The 17251-nt window shown below is 53.2% G+C and overlaps 1 protein-coding gene across 1 annotated transcript in view; it reads right to left on the bottom strand.

Moving 5' to 3' along the window:
* Positions 1-17251, bottom strand: part of adam19a (ADAM metallopeptidase domain 19a) — a 301810-nt gene that overhangs the window by 26005 nt on the left and 258554 nt on the right. The window contains exons 11-15 of the mRNA XM_079258226.1: positions 10651-10793; positions 8695-8872; positions 7647-7736; positions 5452-5647; positions 1108-1216 (exon numbers count right to left, since the gene is read on the bottom strand). Coding sequence (XP_079114352.1) covers positions 1108-1216; positions 5452-5647; positions 7647-7736; positions 8695-8872; positions 10651-10793 — 716 coding nt within the window. The remainder of the gene's footprint in view (positions 1-1107; positions 1217-5451; positions 5648-7646; positions 7737-8694; positions 8873-10650; positions 10794-17251) is intronic.

The following is a 17251-nucleotide window of genomic DNA, read 5'->3' on the forward strand; positions in this document are numbered from 1 at the left end:
AGGAGATTCTCATCATGATGAGGTGGAACGGGAGATTCTCATGGTGATGAGGTGGAACGGGAGATTCTCATGGTGATGTGGTGGAACGGGAGATTCTCATGGTGATGAGGTGGAACGGGAGATTCTCATCATGATGAGGTGGAACGGGAGACTCTCATGGTGATGAGGTGGAACGGGAGATTCTCATCATGATGAGGTGGAACGGGAGATTCTCATGGTGATGAGGTGGAACGGGAGATTCTCATCATGATGAGGTGGAACGGGAGATTCTCATGGTGATGAGGTGGAACGGGAGATTCTCATCATGATGAGGTGGAATGGGAGATTCTCATCATGATGAGGTGGAACGGGAGATTCTCATCATGATGGGGTGGAACGGGAGATTCTCATCATGATGAGGTGGAACGGGAGATTCTCATGGTGATGAGGTGGAACGGGAGATTCTCATGGTGATGAGGTGGAACGGGAGATTCTCATGGTGATGAGGTGGAACGGTAGATTCTCATGGTGATGAGGTGGAACGGGAGATTCTCATCATGATGAGGTGGAACGGGAGATTCTCATGGTGATGAGGTGGAACAGGATATTCTCATCATGATGAGGTGGAACGGGAGATTCTCATGGTGATGAGGTGGAACGGGAGATTCTCATGGTGATGTGCAGCAACTTTGTGATGCTTTATGTCAACATGGAGGAAAACGTCGACTGTTTCACAACAGGAACTAAAAAGGAGGTCTGACTTGGTTCCAGAACTTGGTCCTTATGACGTTTTTTTTTAGTCTGGTCATTATTTTATCGTTACAAAATTGGTTCAGTTTAGTTTACTGATTTAATCTGTTTCTAAACTGATAAAAGACAACAGAATAAAAAAATAAAACATTAAATTCAATCCTTCTGGAACTCCTTAGGAACCTTTTTGGAATCCTTTAGGAAGTCTATTGGAACATTGTAGGAACCTTTGGGAACCATTTCGGGGCCCCTGAAGGCGTCCTTCCTTCATTTCAGAACCTCTCCATATGGAGGTAGATATTTCAAGCCTCGGCTGAAGGAATTAGTCAGGACAATAAGTCTCTGAGTGATGTGGTGCGTCTGCAGCTTGATTTGTACCTTTTGTCACACTTCTTGTAGTTGCCATGTTCGTCCTTCCCACAGTTCCCAAAGGCGTTTCCAGCCGCGTTGACATCTTCGAAGCAGGCGTCGTGGGCTGGTTGGGCTCCTGGAAACACAGCATTTCTCATCATGCTCTGCTGCTGCCTGCATGGTCACATGCATTACTCTGAACCCTGCTGAAGCTCCAACATGACGCAGAAAGAAGGTAGCATTTACTGTTGAACTCATCCTATGAATGAATGAAAGTGTGGTTAGACTGGTCACCTGTTCAGGTGGAACCCATGGCTCGCCTAACCTGTTCAGGTGGACTAATGGTGGGCGTACGGTGGGTGTATGGTGGGCGTACAATGGGCGTACGGTGGGCGTACGATGGGTGTACGGTGGGCGTACGATGGGCGTACAGTGGGCGTACGGTGGGCGTACGGTGGGTGTACGATGGGGGTACGATGGGCGTACGGTGGGTGTACGATGGGCGTACGGTGGGTGTATGGTGGGCGTACGATGGGTGTACGGTGGGCGTACGATGGGCGTACAGTGGGTGTACGGTGGGCGTACGGTGGGCGTACGATGGGTGTACGATGGGCGTACAGTGGGTGTACGATGGGTGTACGGTGGGCGTACGGTGGGCGTACGATGGGTGTACGGTGGGCGTACGGTGGTCGTACGATGGGTGTACGATGGGCGTACAGTGGGTGTACGATGGGTGTACAGTGGGCGTACAGTGGGCGTACGGTGGGCGTACGGTGGGCGTACGATGGGTGTACGGTGGGCGTACGGTGGGCGTACGATGGGTGTACGATGGGGGTACGATGGGGGTACAATGGGTGTACGATGGGGGTACGATGGGGGTACGATGGGGGTACGATGGGCGTACGGTGGGCTTACGGTGGGCGTACGATGGGTGTACGATGGGTGTACGATGGGGGTACGATGGGGGTACGGTGGGTGTAAGGTGGGCGTACAATGGGCGTACGGTGGGTGTACGATGGGGGTACGGTGGGTGTAAGGTGGGCGTACAATGGGCGTACGGTGGGTGTACGATGGGTGTACGATGAGCGTACGGTGGGTGTACGATGGGTGTACAGTGGGTGTACGGTGGGCGTACGATGGGTGTACGGTGGGCGTACGGTGGGTGTAAGGTGGGTGTACGATGGGCGTACGGTGGGTGTACGATGGGTGTACGGTGGGCGTACGATGGGTGTACGGTGGGCGTACGGTGGTCGTACGATGGGTGTACGGTGGGCGTACGATGGGTGTACGGTGGGCGTACGGTGGTCGTACGATGGGTGTACGATGGGCGTACAGTGGGTGTACGATGGGTGTACAGTGGGCGTACGGTGGGCGTACAGTGGGCGTACGGTGGGCGTACGGTGGGCGTACGATGGGTGTACGGTGGGCGTACGGTGGGCGTACGATGGGTGTACGATGGGGGTACGATGGGGGTACGGTGGGCGTACGGTGGGCGTACGATGGGCGTACGATGGGGGTACGATGGGGGTACGGTGGGTGTAAGGTGGGCGTACAATGGGCGTACGGTGGGCGTACGGTGGGTGTACGGTGGGCGTACGGTGGGTGTAAGGTGGGTGTAAGGTGGGCGTACGGTGGGTGTACGGTGGGTGTACGAGGGGCGTACGGTGGGCGTACGGTGGGTATACGGTGGGCGTACGGTGGGCGTACGGTGGGCGTACGGTGGGTGTACGGTGGGCGTACGGTGGGTGTACGGTGGGCGTACGGTGGGTGTACGAGGGGTATACGGTGGGCGTACGGTGGGCGTACGGTGGGTGTATGGTGGGTGTACGAGGGGCGTACGGTGGGTGTACGGTGGGCGTACGGTGGGTGTACGAGGGGTGTACGGTGGGTGTACGGTGGGCGTACGGTGGGTGTACGAGGGGTGTACGATGGGTGTACGATGGGGGTACGGTGGGTGTAAGGTGGGCGTACAATGGGCGTACGGTGGGTGTACGATGGGGGTACGATGGGGGTACGGTGGGTGTAAGGTGGGCGTACAATGGGCGTACGGTGGGTGTACGATGGGTGTACGATGAGCGTACGGTGGGTGTACGATGGGTGTACAGTGGCCGTACGATGGGTGTACAGTGGGCGTACGGTGGGCGTACGATGGGTGTACGGTGGGCGTACGGTGGGTGTAAGGTGGGCGTACGGTGGGTGTAAGGTGGGCGTACGGTGGGCGTACGATGGGTGTACGGTGGGCGTACGGTGGGTGTAAGGTGGGTGTACGATGGGTGTACGGTGGGCGTACGATGGGTGTACGGTGGGCGTACGGTGGTCGTACGATGGGTGTACGATGGGCGTACAGTGGGTGTACGATGGGTGTACAGTGGGCGTACGGTGGGCGTACAGTGGGCGTACGGTGGGCGTACGGTGGGCGTACGATGGGTGTACGGTGGGCGTACGGTGGGCGTACGATGGGTGTACGATGGGGGTACGATGGGGGTACGGTGGGCGTACGGTGGGCTTACGGTGGGCGTACGATGGGCGTACGATGGGGGTACGATGGGGGTACGGTGGGTGTAAGGTGGGCGTACAATGGGCGTACGGTGGGTGTACGGTGGGTGTACGATGGGGGTACGATGGGGGTACGGTGGGTGTAAGGTGGGCGTACAATGGGCGTACGGTGGGCGTACGGTGGGTGTACGGTGGGCGTACGGTGGGTGTACGATGGGGGTACGGTGGGTGTAAGGTGGGCGTACAATGGGCGTACGGTGGGCGTACGGTGGGTGTACGAGGGGTATACGGTGGGTGTACGGTGGGTGTACGAGGGGTATACGGTGGGTGTACGGTGGGCGTACGGTGGGTGTACGAGGGGCGTACGGTGGGTGTACGAGGGGCGTACGGTGGGTGTACGAGGGGCGTACGGTGGGTGTACGAGGGGTATACGGTGGGTGTACGGTGGGCGTACGGTGGGTGTATGGTGGGTGTACGAGGGGCGTACGGTGGGTGTACGGTGGGCGTACGGTGGGTGTACGAGGGGTATACGGTGGGTGTACGGTGGGCGTACGGTGGGCGTACGGTGGGTGTACAGTGGGCGTACGGTGGGTGTACAGTGGGCGTACGGTGGGTGTACGGTGGGCGTACGGTGGGTGTACAGTGGGCGTACGGTGGGTGTATGGGGGGCATATGGTGGGTGTACGGTGGGCGTACGGTGGGTGTACGGTGGGCGTACGGTGGGTGTATGGGGGGCGTACGGTGGGTGTACAGGGGGCGTATGGTGGGTGTACGGTGGGTGTACGAGGGGCGTACGGTGGGCGTACGATGGGCGTACGATGGGTGTACGATGGGCGTACAGTGGGTGTACGATGGGGGTACGGTGGGTGTAAGGTGGGCGTACAATGGGCGTACGGTGGGTGTACGATGGGCGTACAGTGGGTGTACGATGGGTGTACGGTGGGCGTACGATGGGTGTACGATGGGCGTACGGTGGGAGTACGGTGGGAGTACGGTGGGAGTACGGTGGGCGTACGGTGGGCGTACGGTGGGCGTACGATGGGTGTACGGTGGGCGTACGATGGGTGTACGATGGGGGTACGATGGGGGTACGGTGGGCGTACGGTGGGCTTACGGTGGGCGTACGATGGGTGTACGATGGGGGTACGATGGGCGTACGGTGGGTGTACGATGGGTGTACAGTGGGCGTACAGTGGGCGTACGGTGGGCGTACGGTGGGCGTACGGTGGGCGTACGATGGGCGTACGGTGGGCGTACGATGGGCGTACGATGGGGGTACAGTGGGCGTACAGTGGGCGTACGGTGGGCGTACGGTGGGCGTACGGTGGGCGTACGATGGGTGTACGATGGGTGTACGATGGGGGTACGATGGGGGTACGGTGGGCGTACGGTGGGCTTACGGTGGGCGTACGGTGGGCTTACGGTGGGCGTACGATGGGTGTACGATGGGGGTACGATGGGGGTACGGTGGGTGTAAGGTGGGTGTACGGTGGGCGTACGATGGGCGTACGATGGGTGTAAGGTGGGCGTACGGTGGGCGTACGGTGGGCGTACGGTGGGTGTACGATGGGCGTACAGTGGGCGTACGATGGGTGTAAGGTGGGCGTACGGTGGGCGTAAGGTGGGCGTACGGTGGGCGTACGATGGGCGTACGGTGGGCGTACGGTGGGCGTACGGTGGGCGTACGGTGGGCGTACGGTGGGCGTACGGTGGGTGTACGGTGGGCGTACGGTGGGCGTACGGTGGGTGTACGGTGGGTGTACGGTGGGCGTACGGTGGGCGTACGGTGGGCGTACGGTGGGCGTACGGTGGGTGTACGGTGGGCGTACGGTGGGCGTACGGTGGGTGTACGGTGGGTGTACGTGGGGACCTTACCATAGCCCCACAGCTGCAGGCACTGCTGCTCGTGGGTCAGGCACATGCCGTTGTAGCAGTAAGCACGCTGGTGCTGGCAGGAGGAGCCGTCCAGCAGGTAGACGTTGGCGGGGCAGTAGGGCGACGCTCCGGTGCAGTACTCGGGGAGGTCGCACGCCCCCGCCGGACCCCTGCACATGGTGCCCGCCTGCTTCAGCTGCAACAGAACCAACATGAGGGAGATCGGTGCTGCTAGGTAACAAAAAGTCACGAGTTACAGTTACTAGTTAGTGCATTTACAGAGTAACTCCATCCATCCATTTATCCATCATCCATCCATCCATCTATCATCCATCCATCCATTTATCATCATCCATACATCCATCTATCATCCATCCATCCATTTATCATCATCCATCCATCCATTTATCATCATCCATCCATCCATTTATCCATCATCCATCCATCCATCTATCATCCATCCATCCATTTATCATCATCCATCCATCCATTTATCCATCATCCATCCATCCATCTATCATCCATCCATCCATTTATCATCATCCATACATCCATCTATCCATCATCCATCCATCCATCTATCATCCATCCATCCATTTATCATCATCCATACATCCATTTATCCATCATCCATCCATCCATCTATCATCCATCCATCCATTTATCATCATCCATCCATCCATTTATCCATCATCCATCCATCCATTTATCCATCATCCATCCATTTATCATCATCCATCCATCCATTTATCATCATCCATACATCCATTTATCCATCATCCATCCATCCATCTATCATCATCCATCCATCTATCATCCATCCATCCATTTATCCATCATCCATCCATCCATCTATCATCATCCATCCATCTATCATCCATCCATCCATTTATCCATCATCCATCCATCCATCTATCATCCATCCATCCATTTATCATCATCCATCCATCCATTTATCCATCATCCATCCATCCATCTATCATCCATCCATCCATCTATCATCATCCATCCATCCATCTATCATCCATCCATCCATTTATCCATCATCCATCCATCCATCTATCATCCATCCATCCATTTATCCATCATCCATCCATCTATCATCCATCCATCCATTTATCATCATCCATCCATCCATTTATCCATCATCCATCCATCCATCATCCATCTATCATCATCCATCCATCCATCTATCATCCATCCATCCATTTATCATCCATCCATCCATCTATCATCCATCCATCCATTTATCATCATCCATCCATCCATTTATCCATCATCCATCCATCCATTTATCCATCATCCATCCATCCATCTATCATCCATCCATCCATCTATCATCATCCATCCATCCATCTATCATCCATCCATCCATTTATCCATCATCCATCCATCCATCTATCATCCATCCATCCATTTATCCATCATCCATCCATCTATCATCCATCCATCCATTTATCCATCATCCATCCATCCATCTATCATCATCCATCCATCCATCTATCATCCATCCATCCATTTATCCATCATCCATCCATCCATCTATCATCCATCCATCCATCTATCATCCATCCATCCATCTATCATCATCCATCCATCCATATATCATCATCCATCCATCCATCTATCATCCATCCATCCATTTATCCAACATCCATCTATCATCCATCCATCCATCCATCTATCATCATCCATCCATCCATCTATCATCCATCCATCCATCCATCTATCATCCATCCATCTATCATCATCCATCCATCCATCATCCATCCATCCATCCATCCATCATCCATCCATCCATCATCCATCATCCATCCATCCATCATCCATCCGTCCATGAGTCAGATGTTTCACCATGTTTGGGTTTATAGATATAAATAAATATAAACATGTTGTTTATGTGTGGAACAGGGTTCATGTTGTTGTTATTTACATGTAACGTGACGTCCTGACTGTTGTGTTGTTGTATGAAAGCTGCTGTGTTGTCTGGAGATGTGTGTAAACAACAGGATGAAACAGCAGGTGTGACGTCCAGACAGGACATGAGTTTTGTCTTCTACACCTGAACCTGTCAGTGTCCCGTCTGAGACATGTTGCCGTGGTGACAGGTGGTGTCAATGGAACCACGTGTCACCGCCGTGACAGGATGACTCATCCCGCGATCATCCTGCATGTGAGCTGAGCGTGTTTCTCACCTTGCAGCCCTCGCAGCACACGCCATGAGCACACTGAGCCTCCTCCTTCAGCGTGCAGTTGTTGGCGTTGCAGCAGTTGTTGGTGCATTCCTGTAAATGGTCATACATGACACACGTGTTAGGTATGATTTCATCCATCAGAAAAAGCATGAAATCTCTGAACCTCTGCAAATAGTCCAGCTAGAGTCCCTGAAAACACGTGGCTGAAGTACGAGGATGAGCAGCAGAAGAAGACGACTGCCTGGACTTTGACAGGTCTCCATAACATCCAACTACCAAGGATTCTCAGGATCAGGAAGTCCCGGGCCAGCAGGGTCTGGCGGGACCAGCAGGGTCTGGCGGGACCAGCAGAGCCTGGCGGGACCAGCAGGGCCTGGCGGGACCAGCAGAGCCTGGCGGGACCAGCAGAGCCTGGCGGGACCAGCAGGGTCTGGCGGGACCAGCAGGGCCTGGCGGGACCAGCAGAGCCTGGCGGGGCCAGCAGAGCCTGGCGGGGCCAGCAGAGCCTGGCGGGACCAGCAGGGCCTGGCGGGACCAGCAGGGTCTGGCGGGACCAGCAGAGCCTGGCGGGACCAGCAGAGCCTGGCGGGACCAGCAGAGCCTGGCGGGGCCAGCAGAGCCTGGCGGGACCAGCAGGGTCTGGCGGGACCAGCAGAGCCTGGCGGGACCAGCAGGGTCTGGCGGGACCAGCAGGGCCTGGCGGGACCAGCAGGGCCTGGCGGGACCAGCAGGGCCTGGCGGGACCAGCAGGGCCTGGCGGGACCCGCAGGGCCTGGCGGGACCAGCAGGGTCTGGCGGGACCAGCAGAGCCTGGCGGGACCAGCAGGGTCTGGCGGGACCAGCAGGGTCTGGCGGGACCAGTAGGCCCCCCTAGACCTTTTAAACCTTGTTCTATCCCGGCCCGGGGCTTCCTGATCCTGAGAATCGCACCAAGCGACGCAGGAACTGTTTGTTTCCGTCTGTTTGGAGTTGAGTCCAAACCGTCACAAAGCAGCTCCGCTGCTGAAGGAACGGGAGAAATACGATGAAGTAGTGAAACGTTGCTCACATCTGGTTCTCCGCAGTCGCACTCTTCTCCATCCTCCACAAAGCCGTTGCCACACTTCTTGCCCCCCACCAGGTCCTTCATGTTGGGCATGTTGTAGAGACACATGCCCCCCCCCTTCTGGAAGTAGCTGTCCAGGTCCCGCTTGCTGCAGCGGCTGAACACTCGGGGAAAGGGATGCCTGCTTACACACAACATGTTTCCTTTCCGTCATGATGAAAATAATGTTCATGTTGATTTTTGCAGCTTCGCTGACTCAGTCTTTCAGAATCTTTTCATTCTTCATCATTCGTCACGCTGCGAGAACCTGAGCTGCAACTGGGACGGTACAGATGAGACTTCATGGCTCGCTGAGAGGACAAGTGGTTTTTATTGTTTATGTGATAATTCAGATATTATCTATGTTTCCATCTCTGCAGGGATGATGCAGAACCTAAATATCACAATAATAACTGCTAATAAAACATTCAGACTAACTGGCAACCTGACTAACTGGCAACATAACTAACTGGCAACATAACTAACTGGCAACATAACTAACTGGCAACCTGACTAACTGGCAACATAACTAACTGGCAACCTGGATAACTGGCAACCTAACTAACTGGCAACCTATCTAACTGGCAACCTGGATAACTGGCAACCTAACTAACTGGCAACCTATCTAACTGGCAACCTGACTAACTGGCAACCTGACTAACTGGCAACCTGACTAACTGGCAACCTAACTAACTGGCAACCTGACTAACTGGCAATCTGACTAACTGGCAACCTAACTAACTGGCAACCTGACTAACTGGCAACATAACTAACTGGCAACCTGGATAACTGGCAACCTAACTAACTGGCAACCTGACTAACTGGCAATCTGACTAACTGGCAACCTAACTAACTGGCAACCTGACTAACTGGCAATCTGACTAACTGGCAACCTAACTAACTGGCAACCTGACTAACTGGCAACATAACTAACTGGCAACCTGGATAACTGGCAACCTAACTAACTGGCAACCTGACTAACTGGCAATCTGACTAACTGGCAACCTAACTAACTGGCAACCTATCTAACTGGCAACATAACTAACTGGCAACCTGGATAACTGGCAACCTAACTAACTGGCAACCTATCTAACTGGCAACCTAACTAACTGGCAACCTGACTAACTGGCAACCTAACTAACTGGCAATCTGACTAACTGGCAACCTGACTAACTGGCAACCTAACTAACTGGCAACCTGACTAACTGGCAACCTAACTAACTGGCAATCTGACTAACTGGCAACCTAACTAACTGGCAACCTGACTAACTGGCAACCTAACTAACTGGCAACCTGACTAACTGGCAACCTGACTAACTGGCAACCTAACTAACTGGCAACCTGACTAACTGGCAACCTAACTAACTGGCAATCTGACTAACTGGCAACCTAACTAACTGGCAACCTGACTAACTGGCAACCTAACTAACTGGCAACCTGACTAACTGGCAACCTAACTAACTGGCAACCTGGATAGCTGGCAACCTGGATAACTGACTACCTGGCAACCTGGATAGCTGGCAACCTGGATAACTGACTACCTGGCAACCTGGATAACTGACTACCTGGCAACCTGGATAACTAACTAACTGGCAACCTGGATAACTAACTAACTGGCAACCTGGATAACTAACTAACTGGCAACCTGGATAACTGGCAACCTGGATAACTGACTACCTGGCAACCTGGATAACTGACTACCTGGCAACCTGGATAACTGACTACCTGGCAACCTGGATAACTGACTACCTGGCAACCTGGATATGAGTTCTTAAAGAGACGATGTGATGATGGAGACCAACGGTTCGACCACCGCGGTCTTCGCTGCATCATGGAGGGATGAAACAAACGATCTGTAAACGAAGGTTAAAAGCAGAGCTGCTGACGTTGGAGCGGCGCTGTGAGGAATCGAACACTAACCCGGTGGCGGCAGCCATCACGCAGCCTCCCTGCTCCGCCGTGGCCTCCACGCAGCAGCCCTCGTGGTCGTGGCTCATGCCGAAGTTGTGGCCGATCTCGTGGGCCATGGTGGCGGCGGCGCCGATGGAGAGCTCCGAGTGGTCCTGCGGCGGGGAATCAGACGGAAGTGTGAGGAAGGTGGCCCAGATAAACCCGACGCTGCAGGCGGACAGGACCCACCCGATGAGCTCTTCAGCCACTCCAAACGACAAGATTTTCTTTAAAACAAGGTTTCCACCTTATTTTGTTGCATCAAACAACTTAAAAAATCCTTTTTGTCAGAAAATTCCGGATTTTTTGTTCAGAAAAAGCAGCAGAGAAACAGAAACAGCATCCCGTCCTGTTTTATTTCCTCTTCCTCAGCTCACCTGGTCCTGGCCGCCGCCCGACGTCTACCTGCCGTCAGGTGTGAAAGCTCCGCCGGATGTAAAGGTTAAAGTCTGTTGTATCTGAACAGAAGCTGTGTGTTTATTCTGCGTCAGCCTTCAGACTCTTCAGACCGAGGCGTTGTTCAGGATCTCTCCTCCTGACTTGTCAGCTGCTCCCCGCACTTTGCTTTCCTTCATAAACCTAACCTACATCCTTTCAGAACATCTTCCCTGCCAGCGCTTCGTGTGTGTGGGAACGTGTGTGTGTGTGTGTGTGGGAACGTGTGTGTGTGTGTGTGGGAACGTGTGTGTGTGTGGGAACGTGTGTGTGTGTGGGAACGTGTGTGTGTGTGTGGGAACGTGTGTGTGTGTGTGGGAACGTGTGTGTGTGTGTGGGAACGTGTGTGTGTGTGTGTGGGAACGTGTGTGTGTGTGGGAACGTGTGTGTTTGTGTGTGGGAACGTGTGTGTGTGTGTGTGGGAACGTGTGTGTGTGTGTGTGGGAACGTGTGTGTTTGTGTGTGGGAACGTGTGTGTTTGTGGGAACGTGTGTGTGTGTGTGTGGGAACGTGTGTGTGTGTGGGAACGTGTGTGTGTGTTTGTGGGAACGTGTGTGTGTGTGTGTGGGAACGTGTGTCTGTGTGGGAACGTGTGTGTTTGTGTGTGGGAACGTGTGTGTGTGTGTGTGGGAACGTGTGTGTGTGTGGGAACGTGTGTGTTTGTGTGTGGGAACGTGTGTGTGTGTGTGGGAACGTGTGTGTGTGTGTGTGGGAACGTGTGTGTGTGTGGGAACGTGTGTGTTTGTGTGTGGGAACGTGTGTGTGTGTGTGTGGGAACGTGTGTGTGTGTGTGTGGGAACGTGTGTGTGTGTGTGTGGGAACGTGTGTGTGTGTGGGAACGTGTGTGTTTGTGTGTGGGAACGTGTGTGTTTGTGGGAACGTGTGTGTGTGTGTGTGGGAACGTGTGTGTGTGTGGGAACGTGTGTGTGTGTTTGTGGGAACGTGTGTGTGTGTGTGTGGGAACGTGTGTGTGTGTGGGAACGTGTGTGTTTGTGTGTGGGAACGTGTGTGTGTGTGTGTGGGAACGTGTGTGTGTGTGTGGGAACGTGTGTGTTTGTGTGTGGGAACGTGTGTGTGTGTGTGGGAACGTGTGTGTGTGTGGGAACGTGTGTGTGTGTGGGAACGTGTGTGTTTGTGTGTGGGAACGTGTGTGTGTGTGTGTGGGAACGTGTGTGTGTGTGTGGGAACGTGTGTGTGTGTGTGTGGGAACGTGTGTGTGTGTGTGTGGGAACGTGTGTGTGTGTGGGAACGTGTGTGTGTGTGGGAACGTGTGTGTGAGGTGTATGTGAGGTGTATGTGAGGTGTGTGTGAGGTGTATGTGAGGTGTGTGTGAGGTGTGTGTGAGGTGTGTATGTGAGGTGTGTGTGTGAGGTGTGTGTGAGGTGTATGTGAGGTGTATGTGAGGTGTGTGTGAGGTGTGTGTGAGGTGTGTATGTGAGGTGTGTGTGAGGTGTGTGTGTGAGGTGTGTGTGTGAGGTGTATGTGAGGTGTATGTGAGGTGTGTGTGAGGTGTATGTGAGGTGTATGTGAGGTGCATGTGAGGTGTGTGTGTGAGGTGTGTGTGAGGTGTGTGTGAGGTGTATGTGAGGTGTGTGTGAGGTGTATGTGAGGTGTATGTGAGGTGTGTGTGTGAGGTGTGTGTGAGGTGTATGTGAGGTGTGTGTGAGGTGTATGTGAGGTGTGTGTGAGGTGTATGTGAGGTGTATGTGAGGTGTGTGTGTGAGGTGTGTGTGAGGTGTGTGTGAGGTGTATGTGAGGTGTGTGTGAGGTGTATGTGAGGTGTATGTGAGGTGTATGTGAGGTGTGTGTGAGGTGTATGTGAGGTGTATGTGAGGTGTATGTGAGGTGTGTGTGTGAGGTGTGTGTGAGGTGTGTGTGAGGTGTATGTGAGGTGTGTGTGAGGTGTATGTGAGGTGTATGTGAGGTGTGTGTGAGGTGTGTGTGAGGTGTATGTGAGGTGTGTGTGAGGTGTATGTGAGGTGTGTGTGAGGTGTGTGTGAGGTGTATGTGAGGTGTGTGTGAGGTGTGTGTGAGGTGTATGTGAGGTGTATGTGAGGTGTGTGTGAGGTGTATGTGAGGTGTATGTGAGGTGTGTGTGAGGTGTGTGTGAGGTGTATGTGAGGTGTATGTGAGGTGTGTGTGAGGTGTGTGTGAGGTGTATGTGAGGTGTATGTGAGGTGTGTGTGAGGTGCATGTGAGGTGTGTGTGAGGTGTGTGTGAGGTGTGTGTGAGGTGTGTGTGAGGTGCATGTGAGGTGTGTGTGAGGTGTGTGTGAGGTGTGTGTGAGGTGTATGTGAGGTGTGTGTGAGGTGTGTGTGAGGTGTATGTGAGGTGTGTATGTGAGGTGTGTGTGAGGTGTGTGTGAGGTGTGTGTGAGGTGTATGTGAGGTGTGTGTGAGGTGTATGTGAGGTGTATGTGAGGTGCATGTGAGGTGTGTGTGAGGTGTGTGTGAGGTGTGTGTGAGGTGTGTGTGAGGTGTATGTGAGGTGTGTGTGTGAGGTGTGTATGTGAGGTGTGTGTGAGGTGTGTGTGAGGTGTATGTGAGGTGTGTGTGTGAGGTGTATGTGAGGTGTGTGTGTGAGGTGTATGTGTGAGGTGTGTGTGAGGTGTGTGTGAGGTGTGTGTGAGGTGTATGTGAGGTGTGTGTGAGGTGTGTGTGTGAGGTGTGTGTGAGGTGTGTGTGAGGTGTGTGTGAGGTGTATGTGAGGTGTGTGTGAGGTGTGTGTGAGGTGTATGTGAGGTGTATGTGAGGTGTGTGTGTGAGGTGTGTGTGTGAGGTGTGTGTGAGGTGTGTGTGAGGTGTGTCTGAGGTGTGTGTGAGGTGTATGTGAGGTGTATGTGAGGTGTGTGTGAGGTGTGTGTGAGGTGTATGTGAGGTGTGTGTGAGGTGTGTGTGAGGTGTGTGTGAGGTGTATGTGAGGTGTGTGTGAGGGTGTGTGTGAGGTGTATGTGAGGGTGTATGTGAGGTGTGTGTGAGGTGTGTGTGAGGGTGTATGTGAGGTGTGTGTGAGGTGTGTGTGTGAGGTGTGTGTGAGGTGTGTGTGAGGTGTATGTGAGGTGTGTGTGAGGTGTGTGTGAGGTGTATGTGAGGTGTGTGTGAGGTGTGTGTGAGGTGTATGTGAGGTGTGTGTGTGAGGTGTGTGTGTGAGGTGTGTGTGTGAGGTGTGTATGTGAGGTGTGTGTGAGGTGTGTGTGAGGTGTATGTGAGGTGTGTGTGTGAGGTGTGCATGTGAGGTGTGTGTGTGAGGTGTGTGTGAGGTGTGTGTGAGGTGTGTGTGTGAGGTGTATGTGAGGTGTGTGTGGTGTGTGTGAGGTGTGTGTGTGAGGTGTGTGTGAGGTGTGTGTGAGGTGTGTGTGAGGTGTAGTGTGAGGTGTGTGTGTGAGGTGTATGTGAGGTGTGTGTGTGAGGTGTGTATGTGAGGTGTGTGTGAGGTGTGTGTGAGGTGTGTGTGAGGTGTATGTGAGGTGTGTGTGTGAGGTGTGTATGTGAGGTGTGTGTGTGAGGTGTATGTGAGAGGTGTGTATGTGAGGTGTGTGTGTGAGGTGTATGTGAGGTGTGTGTGTGTGAGGTGTGTGTGAGGTGTGTATGTGAGGTGTGTGTGTGAGGTGTGTGTGAGGTGTGTGTGAGGTGTTGTGAGGTGTGTGTGAGGTGTGTGGTGTGTTGTGAGGTGTATGTGAGGTGTGTGTGAGTGGTGTGTGAGGTGTATGTGAGGTGTGTGTGAGGTGTGTGTGAGGTGTGTGTGAGGTGTATGTGAGGTGTATGTGAGGTGTGTGTGAGGTGTGTGTGAGGTGTGTGTGAGGTGTATGTGAGGTGTGTGAGGTGTTGTGAGGTGTATGTGAGGTGTATGTGAGGTGTGTGTGAGGTGTGTGTGTGAGGTGTATGTGAGGTGTGTGTGTGAGGTGTGTGTGAGGTGTATGTGAGGTGTGTGTGTGGTGTATGTGAGGTGTGTGTGAGGTGTGTGTGAGGTGTGTGTGTGAGGTGTGTGTGTGAGGTGTGTATGTGAGGTGTGTGTGTGAGGTGTGTGTGAGGTGTGTATGTGAGGTGTGTGTGTGAGGTGTGTGTGAGGTGTTGTGAGGTGTATGTGAGGTGTGTGTGAGGTGTATGTGAGGTGTGTGTGAGGTGTGTGAGGTGTGTGTGAGGTGTGTGTGAGGTGTGTGTGAGGTGTGTGTGAGGTGTGTGTGAGGTGTATGTGAGGTGTATGTGAGGTGTGTGTGAGGTGTGTGTGAGGTGTATGTGAGGTGTGTATGTGAGGTGTGTGTGTGAGGTGTGTGTGTGAGGTGTGTGTGTGAGGTGGGTGTGTGAGGTGTATGTGAGGTGTGTGTGAGGTGTATGTGAGGTGTATGTGAGGTGTGTGTGTGAGGTGTGTGTGAGGTGTATGTGAGGTGTGTGTGAGGTGTGTGTGAGGTGTATGTGAGGTGTGTGTGTGAGGTGTGTATGTGAGGTGTGTGTGTGAGGTGTGTGTGAGGTGTGTGTGTGAGGTGTATGTGAGGTGTATGTGAGGTGTGTGTGAGGTGTATGTGAGGTGTATGTGAGGTGTGTGTGAGGTGTATGTGAGGTGTGTGTGAGGTGTATGTGAGGTGTGTGTGAGGTGTATGTGAGGTGTATGTGAGGTGTGTGTGAGGTGTGTGTGAGGTGTGTGTGAGGTGTATGTGAGGTGTGTGTGAGGTGTGTGTGAGGTGTGTATGTGAGGTGTGTGTGAGGTGTATGTGAGGTGTGTGTGAGGTGTATGTGAGGTGTATGTGAGGTGTGTGTGAGGTGTGTATGTGAGGTGTATGTGAGGTGTGTGTGAGGTGTGTGTGAGGTGTATGTGAGGTGTATGTGAGGTGTGTGTGTGAGGTGTGTGTGAGGTGTATGTGAGGTGTGTGTGTGAGGTGTGTATGTGAGGTGTGTATGTGAGGTGTGTGTGAGGTGTATGTGAGGTGTATGTGAGGTGTGTGTGAGGTGTGTGTGAGGTGTATGTGAGGTGTGTGTGAGGTGTATGTGAGGTGTATGTGAGGTGTGTGTGAGGTGTGTGTGAGGTGTATGTGAGGTGTGTATGTGAGGTGTGTGTGTGTGGTGTGTATGTGAGGTGTGTGTGTGAGGTGTATGTGAGGTGTATGTGAGGTGTATGTGAGGTGTGTATGTGAGGTGTGTGTGAGGATGTATGTGAGGTGTATGTGAGGTGTGTGTGAGGTGTATGTGAGGTGTATGTGAGGTGTATGTGAGGTGTGTGTGAGGTGTGTGTGAGGTGTATGTGAGGTGTATGTGAGATGTATGTGAGATGTATGTGAGGTGTATGTGAGGTGTGTATGTGAGGTGTGTGTGAGGTGTATGTGAGGTGTATGTGAGGTGTGTGTGAGGTGTATGTGAGGTGTATGTGAGGTGTGTGTGAGGTGTATGTGAGGTGTGTGTGAGGTGTATGTGAGGTGTATGTGAGGTGTATGTGAGGTGTATGTGAGGTGTGTATGTGAGGTGTGTATGTGAGGTGTGTGTGTGAGGTGTATGTGAGGTGTATGTGAGGTGTGTATGTGAGGTGTGTGTGTGGGTGTGTGTGAGGTGTGTGTGAGGTGTATGTGAGGTGTATGTGAGGTGTATGTGAGGTGTGTGTGTGAGGTGTGTATGTGAGGTGTGTTGTGAGGTGTATGTGAGGTGTATGTGAGGTGTATGTGAGGTGTGTGTGAGGTGTATGTGAGGTGTATGTGAGGTGTGTGTGAGGTGTATGTGAGGTGTATGTGAGGTGTGTGTGAGGTGTATGTGAGGTGTATGTGAGGTGTGTGTGAGGTGTATGTGAGGTGTGTGTGAGGTGTGTGTGAGGTGTATGTGAGGTGTATGTGAGGTGTATGTGAGGTGTGTGTGAGGTGTATGTGAGGTGTATGTGAGGTGTGTGTGGAGGTGTATGTGAGGTGTGTGTGAGGTGTTGTGAGGTGTATGTGAGGTGTGTGTGAGGTGTATGTGTGGTGTATGTGAGGTGTGTGTGAGGTGTATGTGAGGTGTGTGTGAGGTGTGTGTGAGGTGTATGTGAGGGTGTGTGAGGTGTGTGTGAGGTGTATGTGAGGTGTGTGTGAGGTGTATGTGAGGTGTGTGTGAGGTGTGTGTGAGGTGTGTGTGAGGTGTATGTGAGGTGTGTGTGAGGTGTATGTGAGGTGTGGTGGGTG

Source organism: Telmatherina bonti (genome assembly GCF_933228915.1).
Source record: "Telmatherina bonti genome assembly, chromosome: 18".
NCBI classification, from domain to species: domain Eukaryota; kingdom Metazoa; phylum Chordata; class Actinopteri; order Atheriniformes; family Telmatherinidae; genus Telmatherina; species Telmatherina bonti.